A 27,996-nucleotide genomic window follows, 5' to 3' on the forward strand; every position below is an offset into this window, starting at 1 on the left:
AAAAATATCTTTTACACCAATCCTAATAGCGTCGCGTTGGCACAGAGCTATATCTTAGCTAACAAGCTTACTGCAAATGAGATGTCCGGTCTTGTGCATTTAGCTAAGTACAATAATGCGCCTATTGTACTAAGTAAGACACTTCTGCCTTGAGCACATCTTCGTCGTCATCCTTTCAACGAAGAGGATCCTTTTCAGGGTCAAGACTACGGACGATCATGGGGGTGCTTGAAGGCTAAAGGCTTGACCTTGTCAAAATGCCTAAGCATCTATCGACACGATGCTCAAGTTCCAAACCGAGACATAATCGTGTTCTCCCATAATCCTTCATCTCAAAATCGGATTTCAAGTGTTCAGCGGTTTTCCTTAACTCTTTAAGGGCTTCTAATGAAGATCATGTCCAACATGAACAGCGATAGAATCCGAAACTTGTTATGGAAACGCGTGGGCGTATCCCTTCCCAATCAAGTAGTCACTTTAGTGAGCGTTCCAACCTTATTGTAAACGTGCTCCGTGGTTTAAAGCCACTTGACTTGGGTAAATGAAGTTCACCATGAACCTTCATGTATATTCCGTATCTAGATCCCTATATAGATACGTAGTGACCACATTTGTAAGCTGCATGTTCAATTATTCGGAAACTACCAAGCTGACAAGGTAGTGGAGTGCAATGACATCCATTACGAGAGAATATGTCTCATCGTAGTCGATTCCAGGGCGTTTTGTGAGAAGCCTTGCGCCATAAGGCGAGATTGCCATCTCTTTTTCTCATCACGCTTTCTAACGAAGACCCATTAGTTAATAGGTTTTATGTTAGGAGGTGTTGGCATTACTGGCTCGAAAACCTTCCTCTTTGTTAGAGAATCCAACTTAACCTGGATCGCATCTTTCCATTTAGGCCAAATCTCTCTATGTTGGCATTCATTCATCAACGGAGCGTAGTTCGATATCATTGGACTAAACAAACTTATGCGCAACGAAATGTTCAACTACATCATCAATTATGATGGAGTTTCTATCCCACGTCTCATGTACACTAGTGTAAGTTTCATAGAGCTCTATATTCTCAGGAATAGGTTCTGACGTTGAGGCGTCCCCCAACAATAACCATAACCCGGAAGATACTCATGAGACGAATTTTGAGTGTCAATGATCAAAGGATTGGAATGTGCCAAAGTATCATTCGAACTCACGGGCCTCCCACGCATCCTAGTTGGGGCCATGGCCTATAACACCAGAGTACCATTCTCTTTGGCATTGGTGCCATGCCTACCTCCGTGTAGGGTGGTGCTACGTCCTCTCGTAGGGACGTCCTTCCTTGCAGGCATGTTTGCAGCATATTTGTGTGATCTCGTCACTTTAGTAGGGATCAAGATGAGACATAGTAGGGACAGACCACGACAATTCCTGTTGTTCCTGCTGAACATCTGTGTTCTTATCTCCCCCTAACGATGGGTAGACTGTCTCATCAAAGTGACATCCGCAAATCTAGCGGTAAGGAGATGGCCTAGCAAGGGCATGAAGTGGCGGACGATTGTTGGAGTCTCAAATCCAACGTAGTTGCCCATTCATATGTGAGGACCCATTATAGAGCGATGTGGCGGCCCAATTGGCACATAAAGGCACACTTAAATATGCGTAAGTACGATACTTGTACCCAGTCACTATCTGTAACGCAGAGGTAGGTTGAGTGGCGGTGGGTCGTAGACAAATTAGCATAGCTGCATGCGATATTTCATCACCCCAAGCGGATATAAGGAAATTAATCCGCATTACCAATGTCCGGACTACCATCGTAGTCATTTCCGCGCGACCAATTGGGTGTGTTTATGGGAATATAATGTCCAACATTAGTCCCAATGCAATAACCATCGAAAGTCTTCGATGTAAACTCTCTAGCATCATCAAGTCCAATTGACGGAATTAAGATGATCCGGGAGTAAGCCCATTGTCATATGATATTTGCTAGGAGTGTAGCATCAGCAGTATTTACAGGTGGACAATGGCACAACACGTGACCAGCGTGTTTGCGTATCAACCAATAGATATTTAAACGTCCGCAAGTTGGTTGAATCAGTCCATAGAATCCATGGGGATTCTATGTAAGAACCATGGGGATTCTATGTAAGAACATAATGAGTATTTTCATATCTTTTTCATAGGACGGTCTCAGTCCTAATTTCCCTAAGGAACAGGCTTTGTAAAACGAGTGAGAGGCTTTAAAAGCAACCAATGAGAATTTTGGTTGGGCCTGAGCGTCTGAAACGCTATTTGAAGCAAGTTGGTGATTGCAGTATCACCTAGGGAGCCATCACCATGATGGACGCCATCCATGGCGTCATGGATAGGGACTGCGCCAGCCCTAGGCTGGTGGTGGACGGAGGCGGTGCCCTAGGCAGCTGTGTCGGTCACACTTAGTGCAGAAATCAACTTTTGATTCATGCTTCGTTTCGCTCGAAAGAAATGATGTCCATGTGAAGTCTTTAGTAGACGGATCATCATATCATGACTAGGATGATCTATCCTGTCGTGACAAAGCCAATATGTGTCTAAATCCAAGAGATCTTCTCTTATAACTTTATTGGATTTTATAGCTCGAATAGTGACATAAAGTCCACTAGAGAGACACATAAACTTCTCTAAGATGCGCCTTTGTTAGCAATCATTAGAGGTATTGCAAAGGAACTCATTTTTGTTCTCTACATGCGTTTTCGCATGGAATCCGTTGGCTATTCATAGGTGTGATTGACCCTAGGAGCGTAGAGAGTTTCTGTGACAGTAATTAAGGTGTCATTTGACAAGTGGAACTTGGGCTATTCCATGTCCTTGAATTAATACTGATGGCCCAGCCATCGTAGTCACAAAAGTCATATGCTCAGAATCAAAATGGAGTCATAAAGAACTCGAAATTTTATTCATAAGCCAACGGAGTTACATCATTGTCTCTTTGACTAAACAAAATCTAATCCAAAATGATAGCTAATGCAAAACAATGGTAGTCGTCTAACTTCTTTCGGTAATTCCAAAATAAATGTGACCATGTGAGTAGAGAGATGTCGGTGGAGCAAGGCTCGCATAAGTACCACTAATCTCAGAACCTTCCTAGACATCACACTTACTTTGGGTGAGCCTACTTTGAAGAAAAACTAAACCATTGGCATTTACTACAAAAATATATGGCAATTGCCTATTACATCTCTTGGAAAAATAAAGACTTAAACAGAATTGGTGATATATTGATCCCAGCCAGATTTGTAGTCTTCAACTCTTCACTCTAGATCAACTTCTTGATCTTCTTGTTCCATATAGTGAGCTTCTCTTGCTTCACAATATGCTTTGTAGGCGGTGACGATTTCTTCACGAGCTCTACAAATGTGTGCCCAATGATCAGACACTCCACATCGAGAACATACATCTCTTTGCTCAAACTCCATTGATTGAGGCGCTTTGAAAGCGTCATTTAGATGGCTCTTAGCGTTGGTGGCGCCACCAACATGGCCAGAGGCGTTGCCTCCCTCTCTCTTTCCACGTTGACCTCTTCGGTTCCGTGTTCGCCTATATTGGCAGTTACCTTCCCAAGTAGAGCGATTATATGGACTAGAACGTCCAGAAGTATCCCTAAGGTTAGGATTTCGCTCTTGGCACCTTCTCTTAGGGGCGCGACTATAATTGGATTTCGGAATATGCTCTATTTCCACGGATCTCGAATTATAGTTCTTCACAAGGATGTTGTCATGCTTTTCAGCGACATTCATAGCTCTAATGAGCTCATGAAACCTTGTGATCCGTCCTGCAGCAACATCGATTCGATAGTTCATAGCAACTATCAATGCAGAGACAGGGAAGGTAGAGAGAGTCTTCTCAATCAACATCGCATCTGTGATCTCTTTACCACAAAATTCCATTAAGGATTTAATGCAAAGTGCTTCCGAGTTGTACTCAAGAACTGACTTGAAATCACAGAAGCGGAGGCTATGCCATCTCACTTCTAGGTCAGGAAGTAGGGAGTCACGGACATTGCCACATCTATCTTCTAGCTCAAGAATCTTATCCAGGATTCCATCGGCCTTGAGATGCTGGCGGATATCACGAACCCACCTGTGATATTCAGAGCCAGTTGTTCCCAATGGAGCAAAGTCCAATTTGTTCAGGTTACTCATCCTGAAAGAGAACAAGAAATTAGGGTCAGTTTCGGAGCGAAAAAGGCTACCACGAATACAAATAAAATTTCTGAGTGTAGTCGCTTCCAAGAAATTCGATTCCAAGAGGGGTTGGATTAGATCGAAACAATGATGTTTACGGTCGATCGTTTTATCTCAACAAACTCTAAGTTTGGAGAACTCTACAAGCTCTAAGCTTGGAGTGAGCATGAACCCCCACAGTTCGGCTTAATTTGGTCTCCTCTATGATAAAGAAAGGGGGGGGTAGAAGAATGGAGGTTGTAAGTCTCCGAAAAAGAAGAGAAATTAAATGTAAAAACTCTAAAAAACGAGAACTTTTAGAAAAAAAATACCTCGAAATAGGTCGCCGGAAAGCTGGCCGGAAAAGTGGTCTGAAAAAATCGCCGGAAAATGGTCTGAAAAGACGCTAGAAATTGGCTGGAAAAATGGTTGACCGGCGTTGATCAGAGGGCTGACCGGCGTTGACCGGAGGCTGACGTGGCACTGGTGCTGACGTGGCAGGCTGATGCTGTGCTGACGTGGCAGTGGGATCCGGTTGCTGACGTGGTGATGGGGTCCTGCTGATGACGTGGCTGTGGGTCCAGATGCTGACGTGGCAGCTGCTGACTTGGCAAGCTGATGTCAGTGGCCTGGGCTTTGAGTTCTTCCTTTTGGGCTGGGCTGCTTCTTTCTTCTTCTTTTCTTTTTCTTTTCTTTTCTGCCGGTTTTTCTGCCGGACGATCAGGCGGTCGGTTCAGCAAGTTTTAGGTCCATTTTTTGACTTTTTATTCCGGTTCCTGAAACTTCAGATCAAGAGGCTTCTGTTACCAAAATTTGGTGGAAATTAGAGGTCAGGAAGATGGTGAACCGGGGGAATATTTGCTGCGAGTTGTATGGAGCTTCCGGTGGCCGGTTCGGTAGGTTTCCGGCTGGTTCTTGGGATGGGGCCGCCGGTTCTGGACTCTTGGGATCGAGTTCTTCAAGGTGTGAGGTGGAGGTAGAAAAGGCTTCAAGGTTTTGTATTCGGATTCAAGGTTTTTAGCTTCTTGAATCAGGGTTTGGCTATTTGTTTCAGGGTTAGGGCTTCGTGCTGATAACGTGTTTAAGGAAAACTGAATTTGGGAGAGGACTGAGTCGTACTTTCATTGATAATAGGGGTCTCTTTATATAGAGGATTACAAGCATAGAGATAGAGTTGTACATGGAAACATAATCGTACATTGATTGGATATCTCCTAAGATTCTCCGATAATATCTCTAATATAAACCCTATTTCAACTAGAGCAAGTAACCTCGAGTTTGGGCCAGACACATATTCTGGATTTACTTGAACAATTTTTTGTTAATTTTTGTGTATTTTTGGGACAATTTTGCCCTATCTCCCTTTGTCATTTAGAGAGAGAGACTTCACCGAACTCCGATCACTGGTAACTTGATTCCGATCACCGGTGGCCAGAATCCGGTCACCGGCAACCGGTGTCTGGTTTTATTGTCCCCTAATAAACTTTTTATTATCCCCCAATAATACCCAATAAACTTTTTATTGCCTCATAATAAACTTTTTGTTGCCCCTCAATAAACTTTATTGCCCCCTAATAAACTTTTTATTGCTCCCCCCAATAAAACTTTATTGGAAAGTCTCCGACGACCTCTTTGCGAACTTCGCGCAACCTCCGGACCGGTGACCGGAGTCCGGCGTCCTATTTATTGCCCCACAATAATACCCAATAAATATTTTATTGCCTCCCAATAAACTTTGTTGCCCCAAATAATACCCAATAAACATTTTATTACCTCCCAATAAACTTTGTTGCCCCAAATAATACCCAATAAACATTTTATTACCCCTCAATAAACTTTCATTTTATTGCCCCCCCCCCCCCCCCCTCCCCCCAAAAAAAAAATAACACCCAACTAGCATTTCTTCACACATGCTAGTTTTTTTTTTTTTTTTTTTTTCAGAAAATAAAAAAGAAAAGAGCTGGTTATTGCAGAGAAAAGAAAATGTGAGAGAGAGAAAAGTGGGTTGTGGCCTGTGGGTACTTTTTTTAATTTTTTTTTTAATAAAAGTACATTTTGTAAATGTCTTAATTATCCATGTGATTTAATTAATTCTTGAAGTTTATTAATCTTCTAGGGTCAATTCTGTCAAAATTTTAGATTTTGGCTAACAAAGCCTATTCTCTTAATAATAGTATAGATAAATATTTTATTGCCCCAAATTTATTGGGGGGGGGGGGGGGTAATAATAGTCTCCGGCGACCGGTGATCGGATTCCGGTGACCGGATTCCGACTGCCGTCACCAAATTCCAGCGGCCGGTGACCAGATTCCGGCAAAGTCTCCAATGACTTTTTAATTATTTAAAGGGCAAACTTGTCTTTTTACATTTAAATTGGGTAAGTGGGTACACAAGTCTTTTAGTGGAATAAGTGGGCATTTGTTGGGTCTAAATTAGGTAAATGGTCAAGAGCCCATAATAATAATCACAGTGCTAATTAAAGTTATAGTTGTACCAAGTACCGACAGACAGACTAAGGAACATCAAGCACTTCAATCACTACTTTATCACTATCTTCTTAAAGCATATCTACACGGATCAAGAAAGAACTCAAAAATGAGAGCTCTCTCACCTCTGCGGTGGCTAACCCTAGGGTTTGGCCGTCTGATTTCCTTGGTCTATGACAATGGCGTCTGCGGTCCATTGCTGGCGAGTCCTTTGGCTTCGCGAACCTGTCTTCTTCAACCATCCGGTTGCTGTACCCTAATCTCAGCGTCTTGGCGTTGGGATTCACCCCCGACGGGTTTTGGCCGTGTCGTTGCTACTCTCTATTTGAGTAATGGTGGGGGACACCGGCGTCATGGTTTGGTGGATCCAAATCAGACATGGGACCCCGGTCCTTTCATGGGAAGAGGTCCTGAGCTTGGGTTTGCTCCGAGGGCGGTGATTCGGTATCCTGGTGCTTGTGGGTTATTTCGGCGGTGGATGGTGACCCTATGGGTGGATCCTCTCCGACAGCGGATCCGGTTGCTGCGATCGGGTTTGGAGCCAGAGGGTTGGAGCGCTTGGGTCAACAGATTGCTATGGGATCCCATCCCAATGTCGGCCTAGCCTTGTCGGAGATGCAGCTGTGCGATTCGATGGGGCAGTGTGGCTGATCTAGAAGGTTGGCCGGACGTTGGGATGAGGCCAGGGTGCCCATATTAAGCTGGGCTTGGGCCTTTGTCAAGTTTGACCCGTCAGATTTGAGTTTGGATTCGGGCCGGATTTGGATCCGAATTTGGGACCCGGGTCGTATTTAAATATATCCGGATCATGGATTTGAGACAGCTGCTCATATTGATCTGGTATTTGTTCTGGTTCTTAGGAGTTCGTTTGCTAATTTTCGAGTTTCTGACACCCTCGGTTACTTTCGAACTCCCAGTGAGCGAATCACCTCTCCTAGGTGATCATATCACCGGTTACGGCTACGGCTACTGTTACGGTTACGGTTACGGTTATGGTTACTATTATATTTACACTGCTATCGTGACATATGCAGTGCAGTGATGTCGTCCGACATCAAGTCACATGGTTACCTTTCATTTTAGATGCTTCTGTGCATCTTGCTATCCTTTATTGTTTTCCTCCTTTATAGATGCGTTTGTGCATCTTGTTATGCTTTATTGTTTTTTCTTTCGATGCTTTTGCATCGCTCCCTGTACTTCTCAGTTTAATCTAATATAGTTTGTCGTCTTTCCCTTCAAAAAAAAAAAAAGTACTCACAGGCAGATAGTCCCTAGCTCGACCATTCATGCGCGACCGCATTATTTGAACTCCTTAACTATTGAAACTATCGAATTCATTGTACAGCAAGAAAGTGTACATTTGTTCCAATAATTGGTTTTCAGGAAAATGTATTGTCTAATTTATATGAAACTATTCTTTTTTAGTTATTTTTTGTAGCTTCGTTGATTTTGATTGTTTCAATTTTCAGCTTGGACCACGTACTGTGCTGTTTAAGAAGGAAAAGAACACTAAACTGTTTTGTGCATATGTTGGAGCCGAAAATAATGTTTTAGAACCAGTAGTGATTGCTCAACATTGGCTTTTAGGGCCTGATTGTACAAGGTCTGCATAGTGGGAGCGGTAGGGCTACTTTTTTTTTATACTTTGTACCATATTTGGCAACAAACTAGTAGTCCTATACATCTCAATGTAACTTCGAGAAAGGGAAAGGCACTTGACATTTAGTAACTCTGGACAATACAAGAAAAAGATGAGCAAAAGATCCTATTTCTTAATATAAACCACCGTACGTGGGTGGTAAGTTACCGTAAAAAATTGTCTTAAAAAAAAAATTTACCATAAAATTAAACTTCATCACTCAGTAGCTCCACAGACCACACCAAAGCTTTACAAGAACTCCAGTTAACACCCGAGCTAGATGAGGATGAGTCTTTCTTCTGCCACTGCTCATCACTTAATATCTTCTCAAGCTCGCTTGGCAGGCAAGGAATCGCTAGGGCACCCTCGTGATCAAAACCGTACTCCTCGGCCGCCTGCTCCAGCAGCTTCAAGAAAGTTGGGTGAGCCAGATAACTTAACGGCACCACGAATCTCTTCGGTTTGTCCCCGTCCACGGCAATCACCGCAAAGTGACCTTCCTTAACGTCTTCGGGCACTGAGGTAGAGTCGTCTTCAAAACTTGAATTGGATTTCCGGCTCAACAATAGACTCCGCTGCAGCTTTTCTACTACAACCTTGAGCTTCACTATGCTGTTCTTCTTCTTGCCACTGATACTTCTAGACTTGGCCATACTTTATAAATTCTTTTTCGCTCTGATGTTTGATGGTCTTGATCTTTCTGCATGTTAGTTCGTCTTTATATAGTGTTAGGTAGATGATCAGTGTTTTCGAGCCTGTCAGTGATGATAAGACTGAACATAAAGTTTCTGTTTACATGAGGACAATAAGGAAAGCGAGGCGAGGACAACGTATGGCCGACCCTGATCGAAGTTAAATTTGAGAGACCAGCCCATGTGATCAGCTTCCAAACTTACCATGAGAAGTCGCCTTTAATAAGTCATGTCAACCTCCATACACCAAAATCACTATAGAACCACACTGGTACAGTGGTACTGTACACGCATGCCGCGCTAAAGCGCCCACGTCATTGAAAAGGGTTCAGAGTTCTGAGTTTTGGGTTTGTGAAGAGCGAAATTATATGCAAATTATAATTAGCTAGCGGTTCATCCCACATGTCAATTTTTTCCCTTTCTGTAATGAATACTGATGCCATTCTCTGGTACATATCTGCAGGTGCCATTCTCTGCAAGTGCCTAGCTAGCTATGTCGACTAATACATTGTTTAAAACGTTGGCACCGATTTCAGCCTCTTATTCACTTAAAGGTCTTAGAACACAAGGTTTGATGATTGTGTAAATAGTATAATAACTGTTTCTGTTGTTCATGTTGAGACTTTTCAGAACATTATTCATGTACTCTTGCATACAATAAACAAGTTCATCATGCACATATATAGCTACTGATTTCATCGAATTTTAATAATGAAAAAGTATATTTCTATGGACAACATGCTTAAAAGTATATATTGTGGATGCAGTTTTTTCTTTTATCTTTTTGTCCTGGTGATTTTGTGTTCCTAGACTTTTGAGACATGGCGATAAACTTCGTAATAGATAAAACATCCAAGGGATGAGTCGAAAAGCCAACCTCCAACTGCATTTCTCCTCCTATAAATTTCAAAAGCTCCATAATTTCTTCGCTCTCACAACATCAAGTGACCCAGACCTGGATGCAGAACCCGTTCCCTTTCGTCCTCTCCCTCTCCCACTCTTTCTCAAAGAAGCAGCTGTCCTTCTCCAAAGCAAACACGCAGAGGTTAATCAACACCACTCGGCACCACAGGTTGCCAACAGTACTAACCTTCATTTTACTTTAACTAGATAGTACTCGCGCGAGATGCTGCGGGTTTTTCTTTTCTCAAATTTGTAGTAATGATCACAATCGTAAGCTAAAATCAATAACTGAAAAATTTGTCATTTGACACATTACAAAAGAATGTAACTCTTTGCAAGTAAGTATCGACTTATATTAAAAAAGAATGCTTGCATGTTTACTAACAGAAGAAGTCATGTAAAGTTATAGAGCACAAAGGAGGTACATTAATTCTCTGCCACCCCTGAAAGTTTAAGCTTGAAAACACAATAACATGCTTCTTTCCGCTGGGCGCTGGCAGTAACATAATCAATTGAATTCTTAGCAAATTCAATCACCATCCCCTGCTTAGAATTATCATTTTAATGATAGAACTAATGTGATCCCCTCAAAACATTCAAAAGTAGAGCACTACTACAGGAAAGCAAAACAGTTTTAATGTACAGTAAAACGCTCTAATGTACCTTAACAACAGGAGATCTTTGTTGGATTATAGTCATTGCATCAGAAGATGAGCCATAAGCTACAAACACCAAAGTTCACTTAATAAAAGAATAAATAATATCTAGGTTTGATTTGACTCTAACCTAATCCTATTGGACAATTGCTTTATTAGAAAACATATATATGTAGTACTAATTCCATGTTGCTGCTTTTCTAGAGGAGATCTATTTATGCAGAAGCAATGAGAATATGGAAATGATTAATATTCCTATGGTGTTGTCAAATCAGATTTACATTGGAGAAAAAGTTTATTTCTATTTATTTATTTTTCTAGTTAAAACTGAAAGTGAGTATCTATTGTTACTTTGATTCATAAACTGTCCGAAGTTCAAAAGGGTTGAGAACATAAAGGTTATACCAGTTCCAAGACAATATTTACATCTCTGATGCTCCTGCAGTGTTTTGCTTATTATTTCAACCATCATCAGTGCTGAGATCAGTCCAACTGCTCCTGCGGAGAAGGATGCTACTATGGGATCAACTTCACTACAACTTGACAGGAAAGCAAGTCAGTCAATTAAACTGGAAAAGACATTATTATTGACATCATTAGCTTAATATTTGTTATATTGCTTCACTTTTTACTTAATACTTTTGAAATTGTTCTTTTCATAATCAGTCCCGAACTTCAAAAAGCAATATAAGAACCATTGGTACAAAAGATCATCAGTTGCCAAATGAAGCATTATAGAAAAATCGTCGTTCTCTAATTACATATCATTGTATATAATCTTAAAGTTTTAAGCATCGAGTTAAATACTAATAACAGAGTGCGGGCATCATCAAAATAGAAACAGAATAGTTCAGAGAGGAAACTCACCAAGGGAGACATCAATGGAATGAATGGTGTAAAATTCGGAAGTTCATTTTCTTGCTCCTTGGTTAACATCCTGAGCTCTGCGCTTTTAATCCTCTGTTGTATCCTCAGCCTGCAAACATACAGATATTGAAGTTTAAGTGAAAAACCAAAAACAGGCCCTCTATAGTTTAGAATCTACACATTCATATTAGAAGCACCAAACTATAAGCCACAATTTTATCTCTCAAAATCATTGCTAAGGTGAATTTACACCAAGAAAATCAATTCATAAACTAAGCATTAAAAGAACAAAGATAATGAGAGAGCTCTCTATGCATTGAATTATGCTGGTGTAAGAAACAAACAGAACCATCACAATCACTGGAATCCACACCATTCTGATCTTGAGGGAGGCTTTACTACTCTATCAAACCAAATTGAAACAAAATGTAATAGATTTTCTATCTTAATGTTTTGTATATTAACTTCATATAAATATTAGAACACCAGTAGGATCTTATCAATTCATGATGAGATTGCAGCAAGATATAAGCTTTTGGCACATATTCAAACTGCAGCACTGCTTTCGGTGTAATTTTGGTTAAGCAAAGGATCTAAAACCCATGTGAACCTCAAGTTATAACAAAGGAAGGCTTGCGAGGGCAGTAATATGTTTCGGGGATGGCTCAATATATCTTGGTATTGCCTTTTCTCTATGCTTTGTCCTCAATAAGGTAATTGGTATGCAAAGCATTGTAAACTAAGAATTCAGTTTTCTCTCCATTCCTCCTCTACACTCTTCTCTCTCTGCGTCGAGCAAAAAAACCCAAAAAAGAGAGGATTCAAGAACGACTGAATCGCAGAGCCATAGTTAAGAAAAAAAAGTGAGGGCAAAACCCGGAGAAGAGAAGAGAGAGCAAAAAAGTCGGTCTAGGAAGCTTCTGGAGGAAGAGAGCAGAAGAAAAAAAAAGTCAGTGGCAGAGGCGTAAAAAAATATCCAAATGAGGGCAGAGTCGTCTTTTTGCCTATGAATGAACAGTAACGCTTAATGAACAGTGAACTCATCTTTTATATATGTATAATTTAGTATATATGTAATTAGTACTTACTACAATATGCGCCACCTGAATATGAATGGTTGAGCTTGGACTTGCTAGGTACCACGTACAAGCCTCTCATCTGGTAACTTCTCTTTAAGGTCAATTTCAAGTTTTGTTTTGGTTTTTCCTTTTTTGCATAAGGTTTGTCTCTATTTCATTTTCAACCCAGCTATCATTAAATTACTTGAGCAGTTGAAGGTATATATGATGAGCTAGTCTCTTGGCCTTCTGGTATCAGTCTTTAGGTTAGATTTTACTCGAGCAAATATGCCCTATCTAATACATATTATAAAGGTATATAACAACATTTTCAACTCTGAAATGAAGGTTGATATTTATCCTTCTCGTGATTTAAATGTTACTCTTTTTTTTTTCAGACATTTTAAATGTTACTTTTGAACTTTGGAATTTTGAAGTTTAACATTCAGAGGATCAGAGTGCTGTTTAAATTGTTTCAAGTTTGGTGATAACTGCTATAGATGACCTTTTTACGTACGTGCATGAGTGAAATCCACACTTGATTGGCTTAATTAAGAAGTTCGCTCGGAAGCCAAAAACAACGCCACTACCAAACTCAAAATCCTCGTTCACAGGTTGTACCAAACTCAGAAGCACCCTCCCTTTCCATTAGTTTCAACTCCAGTACGTCAATACTACTTAGACATTCAGTTCATTACTAAAAAACTATTAAATGATACAAAAGAAGGTTAGACAACTTGTACTATAGTTTCGCCGATTATATTGATGCGCCTTTTGTTATTAATTAAGCTGAAGGAAGCTGCTCATTTCGATTAAGTAAAGCCTAAACTCTAAAATTGTACAGAATCCAAAACTAATATAGTTTGGTTTTCACTAACTAATCCAAAATATTATTCATCACTGCACAAAAATGATTAAGATCATTTCAAGGAAAGGAAACTACAGAAAACAAAGTAGGCAAAAAGAGAAAGCAACTCCTCCCATAAATATAATATGCATGTATTTGAAAAAGACTGGTAGTATGGCCAAACTCCAATTCGCAATGTGATTCTCTCTCGCTCCCTGACCAGTCTTAATACCCCGTCCTCCCAAGGAAAGGTAAAAACAAAAGTTACAGAGGGAATTTCTCGTAGGCCAAATGAGTGAATTGCCCAATAATAATACCAACATAACAATTTGCAATAATTACAAATTAATTGCAGCTAGTTCTCCCAAAAAACACTTATTTAAATGTATGGTTTTTCATTTCAACTGACTAGAAACTTAAAGAGGGTCAATAACATATAGAACAGGTTAGTTATTATATTTTCCTAGCTGCACTTTATTTCACCCACTACCTATGTACGAAGTCATGGGTTCGAGTCACCATGGGGGCAGGAGTGAAACCCTTTGATCCTCTTTTTTAAAATTAAAAAAAAAAAAAAAATAGCTGCACTTTATTTCAAACTCAACTCATAACTAAAAATCCATAAGAGCATCTTTAACCATTTTTGAGTCAAATTTTAGCTAAAGTAGCTAAAAAGTTATTTTAGCTAAAGTAGCTAAAAAGTTATTTTAGCTAGCCACTTTAGAATTACGTCTGCATTAATGCTCTCTATTTTAGCTAGTTTTGAATTTATATTATTTTTTAAATGAAGATTAAATAGTTTAAATGTATTTATAAATTACATAAAATAACTTAAAAGGAATGTTTTAAATTATAGAGAGCCTCATCTCGCTCTCTATATTTAGGAGCGAGATAGCTAAAAGTTATAATAGAGAGTCACTTAAGAGTCTGGTGCAGCTGCTAAAATAGATAAAAAGCTAAACATGCTCTCCAAAATAGCTAAGGAGCCAAAATAGAGAGTTTGCTAAAGAGGTTCTAATAGACTCAAATTTGACAAATAATTACAGTTGACACTCAGTAACAAATAAGATTTTTTTTTTTTTTAAAGGGGTTTGGAACCCAGCCAAGCTGGGAGGCTCATCCCCATGCCTGACTTATTATATTAATATTAGGGTTGGGCATAGAGGGGGACATAATACCTTGACCTCTAGCACCAGTACATAAATCCTCATAGAGTACATCCTGGATAATCACAGGAGACTCATCTATCCAAATATCATCTATATAATTAAGACTAGCAAGATGCGCCAACGTATTGGCTACACCATTTGCTTCACGGAAGATATGCCTAATCTAAACAGAGTGTAAAGATGTCAAATAAGACTTACAGTCATCGATAATGCGCCCTAACTCAGATCGATCTTCCATAGTTTGTTGTAACGCAGCTACCACAAGTGAGCAATCACTCTCTAGGTCAATGGCACCCCAATATTGGTGAATAGCCAGAAGAAGTCCAGCCCTTCAAGCCTCTGCTTCCATGTGCGTAGCAGAAAGGACATGAGGGAAATAACGAGTCATCTAATGTTGCTACTAATGTTCAGTAGCAAATAAGATTTATATTGCTACTAATGTTCACTAGCATATAAGAGATTGCCACTAATAGTCAGTATTAAATTGGATGTTTCTTCAGCAAGACCAAAAGATAAATACTCTCAAAAGTATAACAAATAAGATATTTTTATTGACTGTCAGTAACAATAATAAACTTTACCTACTACCAAATATAAGCCTCCATTAATTAATATTTAACAAAGTAACCACAAAAATCAACAAGATAAACTGTAGAGCAAGCCTTAGAAGCTTATAAGAAATATTAATATTATTATTCACACTCGGCAACAATTACGCATTTGCTACTGAGTATCATTATATTTACCACATTACTACTAAGAGTCATTGTATTTATTGACATTTCTACTCAGAGTCAGTATACTTGCTGACATTGTTACTGACAGTTAATTAGGATCTATAAATTTTCTTGAGTAAATAATGTACTTACTAACATTGCTACTGACCATCAGTATACTTACAACATTTGCTACTAAACGTCAATACTTATTGAAAAGCAATCAGAAAGACTAAAAAGAATTCAAATTAGTATAATCAAAGCTCTAACTGTAAATAAAATTAAGCTTCTGCATAACTTACAATATTAAAGTTTCATTTATTAGAGGTAAGTAAACTACTAGAAGTTCGTTACAAATGAACTTTTTTTTTTTTAATAGATAAGAGATTAGGCGATATTAGCTCATCGGAGATGGACAATGTAGGGAACAAGTCCCGTCCTCAAACCCGAAGGTGAAGGGTCCACCACACTCTGGAAGCCCACCGCCCGTCCTCCTATTTAATTTTATTAAATAACAAGAAAAAATTACAAAGTCCGATGAGTAAAGTACAAGAAAAAAAAAAGAATCGGAGAACCAATGAAGCATCCCCCATCTCTTGTACAAAACCAAAAGGAAAACAATACAAAAGCAAGAAGAGAGTAACTCTTCATGACCTAAATGCAAGTAGACCAATTGGGAGCAGCAGCTATGTCTTCGTGAAAGCATCTGATGGACGGCAAATAGATACAAAACCAACTCCAACAACTACGTGACCTTCTCAAATCCACATAGTACTCCAACATGCAATTAAAAGTAGGTGCTAATAATGGACAAAACCCATAAGAAAGACTGCCAAATTAAGCTGCCCTAAGATATGGGAAACCCATGGCATCCATATATAACAATGGGAGGAGCTCAGATGGAGGAGTAGCATACCAAACAAGAGATGTAGATGTTAAACCCAAGCTCGTAATCTTATTAGCCACTGTGTTGCCCTCACGAAGAATATGAGAGCAAAAGAAATGCATGGCACTAATCCGATCTAGGCAATTTAACCACAGGATTCCCAGCGGCTATGGTGGGATAAAAGAAGAGGAAGAGAGACATGCCAGAATGCTTGTTGAATCACTTTCAAGCCAAATATGATGCCACCCCATTTGGTAAGTCAATTCAACCCCAATAATGACCCCCATTAATTCAAAGAAGAAAGCACTTTGTTGATCTAAGCCTTTACAAAAACCTCCAATGAATTGCCCAGAACAATCCCGAAAAACACCACCACAAGCAACCGTCTCCAATACTCCACCGTGAATGTTGATCAATCATAGGAAAAGAGACACGTAACCCGGGCCATATTGATGAACCAAAATATTTATTCTTCCTGTGTCGAGAAATTGAGAATCTACAACGAGCAAACACACCCCATGAAGTAGATGCTGTGAGTGCATTCCAACTCAAAGTAAGAAGAGTTGCTTTATTAAGAGCAGGAAGATGACAAAGACCTAGCCCAGATTCATTCCTTGGGCAACACACTTGTTGCCAAGAGACCATGACCAACTTCTTAACTGCCAAGTCCCTAGACCAAATAAAATTTCGAGCACACACAGCAAGGTGCTTCAATAAGGAGCTAGGCCATGAATAAATTGAAAAGCTATGAAGAAGCATGCTTTGAAAAATATCTTTAACAAGCTGAACCCATCCTACCATAGAAAGAAGTTTTCCTCTCCAACTTGTTAATCTAGTTTTGGCCTTATCAGCAATAGGTTGAAGATGATGGCACCGAGGCTTACCTTTAAAAATGGGAACCCCCAAGTATATAAAAGGAGCTACACCAGACTTATAACCCAACAAGCGCTTCACATGTTTACGACTATATAAATAAGACTCCCCCATATAAAAGTTACTCTTATCTTTGTTCACCATTTGACCTGAAGCCGCACTATAATTCTCAAGAAATAATCGCAGATTTTTTCAGGGAGAAATCATCACCTCTACAAAAAATAAACAAATCATCGGCATAGAGAACATGTGATAATAAGCAACCACGCGGCATAGAAATAGGTTTCACACACCAAGCTGAAAAAAGTTCTGTCAAACCCCGACTTAGAGCCTCCTCAGCAAGACAGAATAATAAAGGAGAAAGAGGATCTCCTTGCCTAAACCCACGAGAGCAAGAAAAAAAACCACAAGGTGACCCATTAAGTAGCACAGAGAGCCTAGTAGAGCCAAGAATGGTGTGAATAAAATCCAAGAGTTTTGATGAAAAACCAAAATGAGCAAGGACCTGATAGAGAATGACAGGACCCGCCCCGGATTTCACCCTGAAATCCGAGGTGGCCCTGCGGGGCCCACCTTAGAGATAACTCTACCGAGAATTAGCCGAATCACCCCTAAAGTGGACTACCCAAAACAATAACTCACAATAGATCAGAGCCAACAAAGAAGTGCGGAAGCCATTTAACAACTATGCCTCAAACCAAGTACGCCCGACCTCAACTAATAACGCCTGCAAACTGGGCATTAGAAACCGAAAGGCCCAGGGGAAAGTAGACGAAAAACGTTAGCGTGAGTGGACAAAAATAAACAATTTAAAAGAAAAAGGATTTCATACTTTCCCACATTTATTCTCTTTAAAAACCGATGCATGCAACAATTAGAAAACACATTTAGCTTTAAATCCAAGAATTTCGAAACGATAAACTGACTAGCCTCGCTAGTCACAACATTCGAAAAGATAGATCGTAAAACCCAAATCTCGTTTCTCAAAAAGATAAGACCAGCCCCGCTGGCTACAGTGAAAATCAGACTAGCCCCGCTAGTCAAGCAACGATAAGATATGGGGAAGAAGTTTCACCATACGAAAGAAGGGAGCCTCCCAGGCTCGGGTCGGAGTGTCCCACACTCTGGAGCATCCCATGTTCTGCTCTTACTCACCCACAAACACATAGTAAGCAGGGAGGAGTACTAATAGGCTAGCTAGCAATAAATATGACGACTGAGGTATGGTGGGTTAAAATCATACGAAAAATCGAAAATCAGTAAGGCTTCCCCAATATCTCAAGAGAAAGTACATAATCCAACGATGTGGCCCCGCACGCCAACATATTCTCGAAATCATAAACCATTAGGCGAGAAATAATCGATAAATATAATTCCATCGAAAATCCCATTTTTGAAAAATATTCCAAAATTCTCAATATCGACGAATAGAAATGTATTATAAATTTCCGGAAATCATCTCGGAAAATAATTCGTCGAAAATCATTAATAAATCACAAATCATACTTTATTTCAAAATTCGCAATATCCTTTTAAAACTTAGAGCCAAAATCATTATGAAATTATAACTGAGATAAATCAATTTATATTCTCAATAAATAAACGTAATAATTAATTATGAAACAATATTGCATGCATCACTTAAAAAGTGAAAATCAAAAGTCTACTCACAGTACTATTGGGCGACCACGCAAACGAGTTCCTTCATCTAGCCGTAGCTCGCAACATTGCCCTGTACACAATTATATTTCCATAAACGGCAATCCGATAAAATAAATACAAACCTAAACGAAACCCGAAAATCTCTATCTCCAATACTTCTCAAATTCCACCCAAATCTCTTCCACAACACCAATTCCTCAATTTACATAATCCACAATGATAACGAGGGAAATCCGACGGCCGGATTTCCCACAATTCAATCACAAAACTTCAAACTTCGGAAATTCACAATTAATTCCAAACTCCTCCATAATTCACCAAGCTTCACATACAAGCTCTACAACAAATATACAATTTAATGGGCTAAAAATTGAAATTAAAACACTGCCCCACACGCCCCCACGCGCCACCAACAGTGGCAGCGCGTGGGCCCCACGCGCCGGCGGCCACAACCTCCGATGGCCACCAAATTTGGACAGCACCACCTACTCATCAGACCTAACATTTTTCTCAACTACAACAAGTTCCAATTTTACCTGGAAGAGCTCCAATTCGGCCGGTGAAAAATTCCCAGAAAACTCCAAGAACCCTAGAAATTGCAAATCGTTAATTCGACCTCTACACTGCAAATTGAAATGAAAGACCTTAGGGGAAATGATCTATGTCAAAAATCGAACCTTCGATGCCAATTTCGTGGCCGGAAACGGTCGGAACCGCCGGAAATCGACGAAACTCTCGAAGTGCTACAGTGGACTTCACGGCTCAATTCCGAGCTCCACCGGTCGAGCCACCGCAAAACACCACCCCAGGCGTGACAAGGGAGAGAAGGCGAGCCTACCGGTGCCCGGGTTCAGTCGGGGGTCGGCCGGAAACGGAAGAAATCGAAGGAAGAAGAAACCGGACCGAAGAGGAAGAAAGGGTCGGGGGAGAGGAGAGAAAAAAGCCGGGTAAGTTTCCAAAAATGGAAACTTACCACAGTAACTCGGCTATTTATAGATAAATTACCATGAACAGTAACCGTAAACAGTAACTTTACTATTTCGCCTATAACTTTCGCGTACAGACTCCGATTTTTACGTACCACATATGCACGCGCTCGGTTTAACGTCCTCTACAACTTTCATGAAGAACTTTCTCAAATTTTGACTCGAACAAAAAGTCAACTTTTAGGGCCCCCTAAAAGTACCGAAACGACAATAAAAGTGAAAGTATTTGTCGTTTACCGTTCAAATGACTAGTAAACGGGTGAATTTGGGTTCGGGACGTAACAGAGAAAGCTCTAGTTCAAAGTATCAAAGGCTTTAGCAATATCCACCTTGATCCCAACATTACCACCCCTTATCTTCCTATTCAACAAATTAAAACCTCAGAAACAAGTCCAATGCAATCTGAAATGCGACGACCCTTTAAAAAAAGTTGTCTGTTGCAGAGAGATAATTCAAGAAGCTATAGGACCCAACCTGTTAGCTAGGATCTTTGGAATAATTTTAAATAAAAAATTAGCTAGAGCTATAGGACGAAGCTGGGAGATCGTATTAGCACCTCCAACCTTTGGAAGCAAGACAATAAAATTAGAATTGGCATTGGGATAAAGACAATTATGTTGGAAGAAATAATGCACAAAAGAGATAACATCAGAGCCCACAATATCCCAACATTTTTGATAGAAAGACCCTGGAAATCCATCAAGGCCAGGAGCACTCGAAGGATCCATAGAGAAGACAGTACTTTTGATCTCTTTCGGAGATGGAACTGCAGTAGTCAACATAAGATTTTCTTCACTTGAAACCAAACTAGGAATGACATTGCAAAAATCAACAAGATCTGCTGGAGGGGTACTTGGACCATATAAAGTTTGACAGAAATGTACAACATGATCTGCAATAGCTTGCCGATCATAGAGAAGAACACTCCCATCATAAAGACAACTAATCTGAGCCCGAGCATATTTCTGACGTGCATATGCATGAAAAAAGGAAGAACATTTATCACCCTCTGTAAGCCACTTAACCCGCGCTCTATCCCGCCAAAAAGCTTTATTACACCGCAATGCATCTAGCACCTCAGCTTTTGCAACCACTTCTGCCTCAAAAAGTTGATCAGATACCCCATCTGAAGCAAGTTGCCGCTGAATGTCTGCATGCCTCTTACGGGCAGCCTCTAAATTCCGATGCACATCTCCAAACACTATTACATTCCACTTCTTCAGACACATCTTTAAAGCCTTTAATTTTTGGAGAGTAAGATATATGGGACACCCAACTAGTAGAGTTGAATTCCAACAATTAGCCACTACATTCTTAAAAGTAGAGTGGAGAGACCACATAGATTGAAACCGAAAAGGTTTAGGCCCACTGAAAGTAGATTTACTAGCCGAAAAAAGAAGACTATTATGATCATAAACAACCCATGGAAGTGCTCGTATTCGGAAAAGAATCTAACCAACTATCATCACATAAAGATCGATCAAGTCTTCTTTCCAAATGATGTCGACCCCGACCCTTGGCCCAAGTAAAGAAAGTCCCTGAAGTGTCAAGATAGGAGAACTGACAACGCTCCATTGCATGGCGAAAATCCTCACAAGAAGAACGAACAGGAAGTCTGCCACCTGTACACTCATGTGCTCCTAATACCTCATTACAATCCCCAATAGCCATCTAGGAAACCACAGTGTTCTGTCGCAAGATGAAAAGCTCCTCCAAAGATGTCTACGCTTCACAACTGTTGTTGCTGCATAAATAAAAGTGTATTGGGCTAGAACTCCATCTGTAATGAACTGTGTAGTGATGTGTTGTTCTGAAGAGCAAATGAGAGAAGGAGCAGAACGCTGCAAGGAAGCAAGGAGCCATATATTTGGAATACTAGCACTGCGATTATTCATAGCAAGTAACTGCAAGTTAAGAGAAGCCCAGAATGTTGTAGGAATTGAATCATAAACAACCATAGGTTCAGAGATACATACCAAATCCGGACGATGTTGATGACAAATGTTTGACAATTCAGATTGGGAATCAAGATTACCAATTCCCCAAATGTTCTAATAGAGAACTTTCATTGGAGACATTTAGACTTCACTCGAACCCTTTCAGGGTACGGAGAAGCACAAATGTGGGAATGCCCAGTTTTCAGTAACTTCTTTTCACGAGCCAAAGCTTTTTTCTGTGAATTTGTGAGCACTGGGAGAAAATCTTCAATGTCTTCACCATTGGCAAATCTCGCAACCGCATCTATCTCCAGTGTTATCCAGGAGTCTTTGGGCCCAAATCCTGGAGGGTGATCAGGCACATCACCATGCTCTTCCTCAAAAATATCATTCCAAGACCGCAATGTAAAATTATTAATAGAAGAACCACTATCTGAATGTGGAGATTCATAAGAAACATGTTCAGAATCAGAAGGTTGTTTCTCTTCCTCATCCCCTTCATTAAAGACTCTATCAACTAAGCTTTCAATCAATTCCATCCCCGTTTCGACAAAAATATTATTCACAAATGAGGCAACCTCACTAGACGCCTCCCCATCATTATTTAGGGGAGAAGCATGCGCCACAACCTGTTCAAGGGAGGGAATGACTTGCACAAGTTCAACGCCAGGTGTAGAATCTCCAATCAAATGGGGTTTGGATTTATCAACCATTTGTTCACTAGTCTCCAAATTAACAGCATTATTGGCTTGTTTCCCTTCCTTAGATGAAACAATCTGAGTAGCATTCTATGAAGGAATAGCCATAGGACCTTTCACACGATACTCCTGTCTAACCACCTTGCGTTCCTTGATTTTCACAGGAACATCCTTCATCGAAGCTTCATGATTTTTGAGCTGCCTGCAGTTGCCTCTTTCATGGCCAATCACCCCACAATGATTATACTATGGAGGGAGATTTTCATACTCGATTCTCACTGGAAAACAATGCTGATCCCTTTCTACCATAACAGAGGTTGGGAGGGCCCCATGTAAATCAATATCCACCAAAATTCTAGCAAAGTAGCCAAATCACTGTTCTTTGGTGGCAACATCAAATTGAAGAGGAATTCCTACTCCATGAGCAATTTCCATGATGTGGTGATGGTGCCAATACTCTTGACTAAGACCCTAAATTTTAATCCAAACTTGGGCATGAGTTTGAGGCAAAACCTTACCAGGTTGGAAATCAGGCTACCATTGCGATAGGCGAAACAAACCAAAGGCAAGGGTGCAATTTACACCTCCCCAAACATTGAGCATATCAGCCTCTGAATTGAAATGTATGTCAAAATACCCTTTACCTATGGGAACTAGTCACCACAGACCCAAAGGCTGCCATAGAGAGGGGAGCGCTTGCTTCAAGACATCGGTCTTCAAGGGCGATGTTCCTTCGCGGAGGAGTAATCGCCTAATAAGATTGGTGCGACACTCTTTGATTTGTTCCTGATAAATCTCCTCATTGATTTTCACATAGACTGTATCTCCTTTGATTGTAGGTGTTGAAAGTTTACTGGGAACATGAGATTCCTCTTTTCCCGTTAGAACTGATGCAAAAGTTTTTGGTCGATGGAGTTTCAATGTCTCCGGCTTTTTGGGCGGTGGTGGTTGATCAGAAAGAGAACCTAGATAAGAAACCCCATGGGCAAATGGCCCTGGGCTTATCCATGTTAGAATTTGAAGCAGCCGTGGCCGCGTGAAACCCTAGTTTTCAGCCATCATCTGGTCATAATGTTAAACCCTAGGTGGCTTAAAATGACTAATTATAAGGTTTCCAACTATGTTGACCTAAAAGATCACATTAAACAACTTCATCCATTTTCAACAACCTTAATCTAGATAAATAAAAATTCCTTGACTTTAGAGCGAGAAAAACCCTAAGGTCGGCAGCGCGGCCGAATTAGACCGTGAGATCGCTTCTCGTCCGGTGGCGACCTGGGCCTCTAGGCTGGCCTTTGGCCTCGCCGACGCCGTGTGGTCTGCTGCCAGACGGGGATGAATGGATGGCTTTTGGGGCGCTTCTTTGAGGGGTATTGCTTGGGGCTTTGCAGGTTGGTCTTGGCTTCAGGTTCGGTGTGACATATCTACGATGCGGTGGCTATGACGGATCGGGACTCACTTTGATGCTTCCTGGATCGACGACCTTCGGGGAACGTTATCTTTCTGCGGCGGCGTTGATCACAGGTGCTGGACTGGGGCGAGATGTGGTGATGCTTGGTGTGGTGGCGCTGCTCCGGGGGTGATTGGGTCGTGGCGGTTGAATTTTGGCGGCGGATCATGGCGGTGCAGGAGCGGCATGGTCGGCGGAGCAAAGCTGGAACTGGTGACACTGGTCATCGTGTTTGGAGAGAAGGATGGGCCTGGACCCTGTCGGGCCTGTTGGGCTTTGGGTGGGCTTCTCTTTGGATTTGCCTTGCACTGATTATGGTGGGCTAGGGTTTTACCCAGGCCCATCTCTATGTTAATTTTGTCTAAGTACAATAATTTTCTACAGGCCTTTTCTGGGGCAGTCTAGTGGATTTTTTCCAATCTAGTTTAGTATTGGATCTTGGTCTTGTTGACTTAAGTCTCAGTGTCTCTAGTTGTACACCAATTGAGGTCTCTAGGCGACTAGATTCACTAATTTAGAGTTAGGTTGGGGAGGCCGGATCCTTCTAGTTTTTCTAGCGCCTACGGCGTAGTACCAAAGGGGGATCCCGCTATTGTCTACGATGTATTCAATGTCAAATGAGTGACCTAGTTTCTATATACCACTATGGGTGCTAACACATCTTCTTGTCTGTCTTAGATGGCAGCGGAAGGGTATGTAAGGGCTATTCTGGCTTTTGATCAATATATTGGCTTTGCCTTCTTTTCAAAAAAAAAAAAACAACCTTAATCTAGATATATAACGCAAGATTAACCATGAAGTGAGCATGTCAATAAGAACATATTCACAATTGTTATTGACCTTCAATAACAAACGCCCAGCTAAATACCAAAAAAAAAATTAAGCTTTTGTAAGTATATATCTTAAAACTCAATCACACACATAAAATAAAATGCATCAAACATAAGTGTAGAATATTCCACCATGCGATATATAATATTAATCAAGAATTCTAGAGCCCAGGATGTTGAATTGGAATGATTCAGGTTCCAAATTTCTCAGTGATTAAGAGATGTATCTATCTTATCTCACAGTTTGATATCAACATGCAAAAGAAATTGATTCTCATAGAATAGAAAAATACGAAATTACCCATTTCAAATATTACATTGCAGATTTATAGCTCTCTCTCTCTCTCTCTCTCTCTCTCTCTCTCTCTCTCTCTCTCTCTCTCTCTCTCTCTCTCTCTCTCTAAATAAACCGCTCAAATTGGTAGATCGCAGATCTATCAATGATATACGAAGAGTATTTTCGTCGATTCTAATATATCAGAAATAATAAAGTCGACAATGCGCATGGGAACAATTTAGTTGGGTTTGTAGTTATTGGTAATTTATTATTATTTTTTTTAAGTAGTTTATATGCAAACTACATGAGCAAGGAATTTTTGAGAAACTTAAGTGAGGTTTAGTTAGTAATTTCAGTATTTAAAAATCTCATAAGAACGGTGAGAAAATTTGAAGGTTCCAATAGAAACATTTTTTTTTAATTACAAAATAAGAATTTTTATTTTTATTTGTATGGGAAATAAGAGGTTCTAGTAGAAAATAAGAATTCAAAGTATTTTGGAATGCTTCAATGTTATTCACCTCCAAAGAATAGGGTTTATAAAGTGATACAAGACTATAGATGAGATATCATCAAATTTCGATCTCACACATTCATATATGCTTGCATTAGCTATAATAAACTTTGTTGATATCAAGTACTCATTCCTCTTTTAGGAATGTATTGTCTCTCTAGGACAAATTAATTAGAGAATGTGGATCTTTGTATAACCTCATGAAGAGCATTATAGGGCTTGTATAATCTTCCCTTATAGGGAGCTTGAAACATTGGACTTAGTGGATATATTCCACATAAATTCACGCTGTTATAATAGTGTTTCCTCCCCCTAACGGCGTGAGACTATTTAGTTTGACCATTCGCAAAATGTGCGATCAAAAACATTAGATCTATGATATCCATTGGGGGGTGGTGAGCCCAAACCAAATTTTAGGTCAAAAAGATAATGAGTTTAGATTTTTTTTCTCGAAATTAAATGAGACACGGTGGATAGATATCACACATCAATTCATGTTGTTTTTCATACACGATATTTCTCCCCCTAATGGCGGGAGATTGTCTTATTAAAGTGACAACTCGCAAATATGCGATAAATTATAATGTTAGGAAGGTTTGCAATCATTGTTGTATTATACAACAATGCAAAGTATGTAGATGAGTCTACATGACATAGTATATAAAATAATGACACATTGGTCACGCCATAATAATTTTATTTGGAAATTTTTAGTTCATGACACAATATACTTACAACATAAGTTAGGTGAAAATTTCATCACCAATACACGTAATGGTATTCCATATAGGTAACATAATACGAGCTCACTTGGAGCCATCAATCAAGATCTGCAGCTCTTGAGATGATTGTTACCTTAGCTTTCTGAAGCATCAATTGTGAAAAGTTATCAACAATTGTAATGGATCATCTCCATAGTTGCATTATATGCAAGACAAATATGTTTGTCATTATGTTTCTCATGAACATTCATAATTCAAATTGAATTTATTCATGAACACCTGGTTCATGTTATTGTTTGACAATGAAAACATATGCCAAAATGATATACTCGAATTTCGAGTCTGGGATAGTAGTCCATATGAGTATAAGCATATACTCCAATAATAATACAATGGAGGATCATAGCCTCATCAAATTTTATATTGTACTCAAAGCATAGGGTTGAAGTCTTCACAATTAGAAATTTGTTCTAAAAGTGGAGTGAATAGAGGTTCACATGTACTCATAAAGAGAATGGACAAAAGTCCTGTCATAATTGGAGATCAAGAAACAAGAGGTTCTGATCTATTTGATTGTATAATTGTCACGCCCCGAATTTAGAATAAAGAAATTCAAATCCGAAACACGAAAACAAACAATCACAAGAAGACACTTAGAAAATTTTTCATTTAAATTAAGTAACTAAACAACTGAGCTCACAATGTCCATACCGACTCGTTCTTTAGAGTCACATATTACATCACCAAGTGTTTACAAATTAAACCGAATAACAATTCAATAAGTAAACGCACCCTCCACACTAACACAGCGGAAGACTAGAACCAAAATACCATACTACATCCAAGCTACGACAGCACCAAAACCTCAGCTTCGATGATGATTACACTGACCTGCACAATAACCCCTACACCATGGAATAGTGCACCGGGATTGCAAACAACAAACCCGGTAAGCTTTTTAAGCTCGTATGAGTAAACTAAATTAAAATGACTCACGTCACTCATACTTATAATTTCTCAACTCGTGAGATAAATTAAAGCAACAACATTTAACTCCACAAAACACAACCAAACATACAATCACACTCGGTAAAAATTAGTAATCCCTGCATAGAGAATTAGTTCAGGAGATCACCTAAATCACACAATTCAAATCATAGCAATTCCTGCGTATAGTTTAGTTCAGGTAATCACATTAAAACAAACAATTCAAAAGGCAATAATCCTTGCATATAACTTAGTTCAGGAGATTGCATTAAAACAAATAATTCAAACGGCAGCAATCCCTACATATAACTTAGTTAAGGAGATTACATTAAAATCAAACCATTCAAATAAAACCGAAATCAACTCCACACTCTAGAAAGAACTCAAGTCCCTCAATGGACAATAAAAGAAAGAATCCACCCGAACTCTCTTTTAAAAACACGTGTACTCATGGGCCTCAAGTAACCCAACACGTCACCCCCTTGCAGTACAATGACAGACAGACTAGAGCTCAAACTGTATCGTAACCTGCCCCATTGACCAAGGTACAAGCATCCGATAACTGTATCGTAACCTGCCCCCTTGACCAAGGTGCAAGTATCCGATAACTGTATCGTAACCTGCCCCCTTGACCAAAGTGCAAGCATCCGATGACTTAACAACAGGTTACCACTGTAACCATCGGACTTCGGACCACCTGGCCCTCAAAACAAAACCCCCATAACAGGTTACCACTGTAACCGTCAGACTTCGGACCACTTGGCCCTCAAAACAAAACCTTTTAAAGAAATCTCACACGACTCACAATGTCACATCACAGTTTCAATTCACTCTTTCAACAGTATAATCATCAAACATATACATATCACAACGCCACACCATCCAGATATATATATTTCACGTAAATATATATGTTGGTATAGTTCATACGTATTAAAATCAAGAAATTCATTTATATAA

The 27,996-nt window shown here is 39.7% G+C and overlaps 1 protein-coding gene and 1 long non-coding RNA gene across 4 annotated transcripts; both read right to left on the minus strand.

Moving 5' to 3' along the window:
- Positions 1-8,512: 8,512 nt before the first annotated feature.
- LOC133730539 (protein SMALL AUXIN UP-REGULATED RNA 51-like) lies at positions 8,513-9,511 on the minus strand. The gene has a single exon (XM_062158113.1). The coding sequence runs from the start codon at positions 8,957-8,959 to the stop codon at positions 8,513-8,515; it is 447 nt and encodes a 148-aa protein (XP_062014097.1). The 5' UTR covers positions 8,960-9,511.
- A 649-nt stretch (positions 9,512-10,160) lies between these two features.
- On the minus strand, positions 10,161-12,332 carry LOC133733105 (uncharacterized). Of its 3 annotated transcripts, none has more exons than XR_009857499.1 (4): positions 12,035-12,332; positions 11,425-11,533; positions 10,963-11,096; positions 10,161-10,623 (listed from the first exon to the last, which is right to left on the minus strand). It is a non-coding gene; the product is annotated as an uncharacterized LOC133733105 (long non-coding RNA). The 3 variants fall into 3 exon arrangements; XR_009857500.1 differs by lacking the exon at positions 12,035-12,332 and having other exon boundaries at positions 10,161-10,444; positions 10,565-10,623; positions 11,425-11,962; XR_009857498.1 differs by lacking the exon at positions 12,035-12,332 and having other exon boundaries at positions 11,425-11,962.
- Between the last annotated feature and the right edge of the window lie 15,664 nt (positions 12,333-27,996).

This window comes from Rosa rugosa, chromosome 2, assembly GCF_958449725.1.
Source record: "Rosa rugosa chromosome 2, drRosRugo1.1, whole genome shotgun sequence".
In the NCBI taxonomy this organism is placed as follows: domain Eukaryota; kingdom Viridiplantae; phylum Streptophyta; class Magnoliopsida; order Rosales; family Rosaceae; genus Rosa; species Rosa rugosa.

Excerpts from the sequence above, each read along its gene's own strand:
- LOC133730539 (XM_062158113.1), bottom strand. The coding sequence starts at position 8,959 with ATGGCCAAGTCTAGAAGTATCAGTGGCAAGAAGAAGAACAGCATAGTG.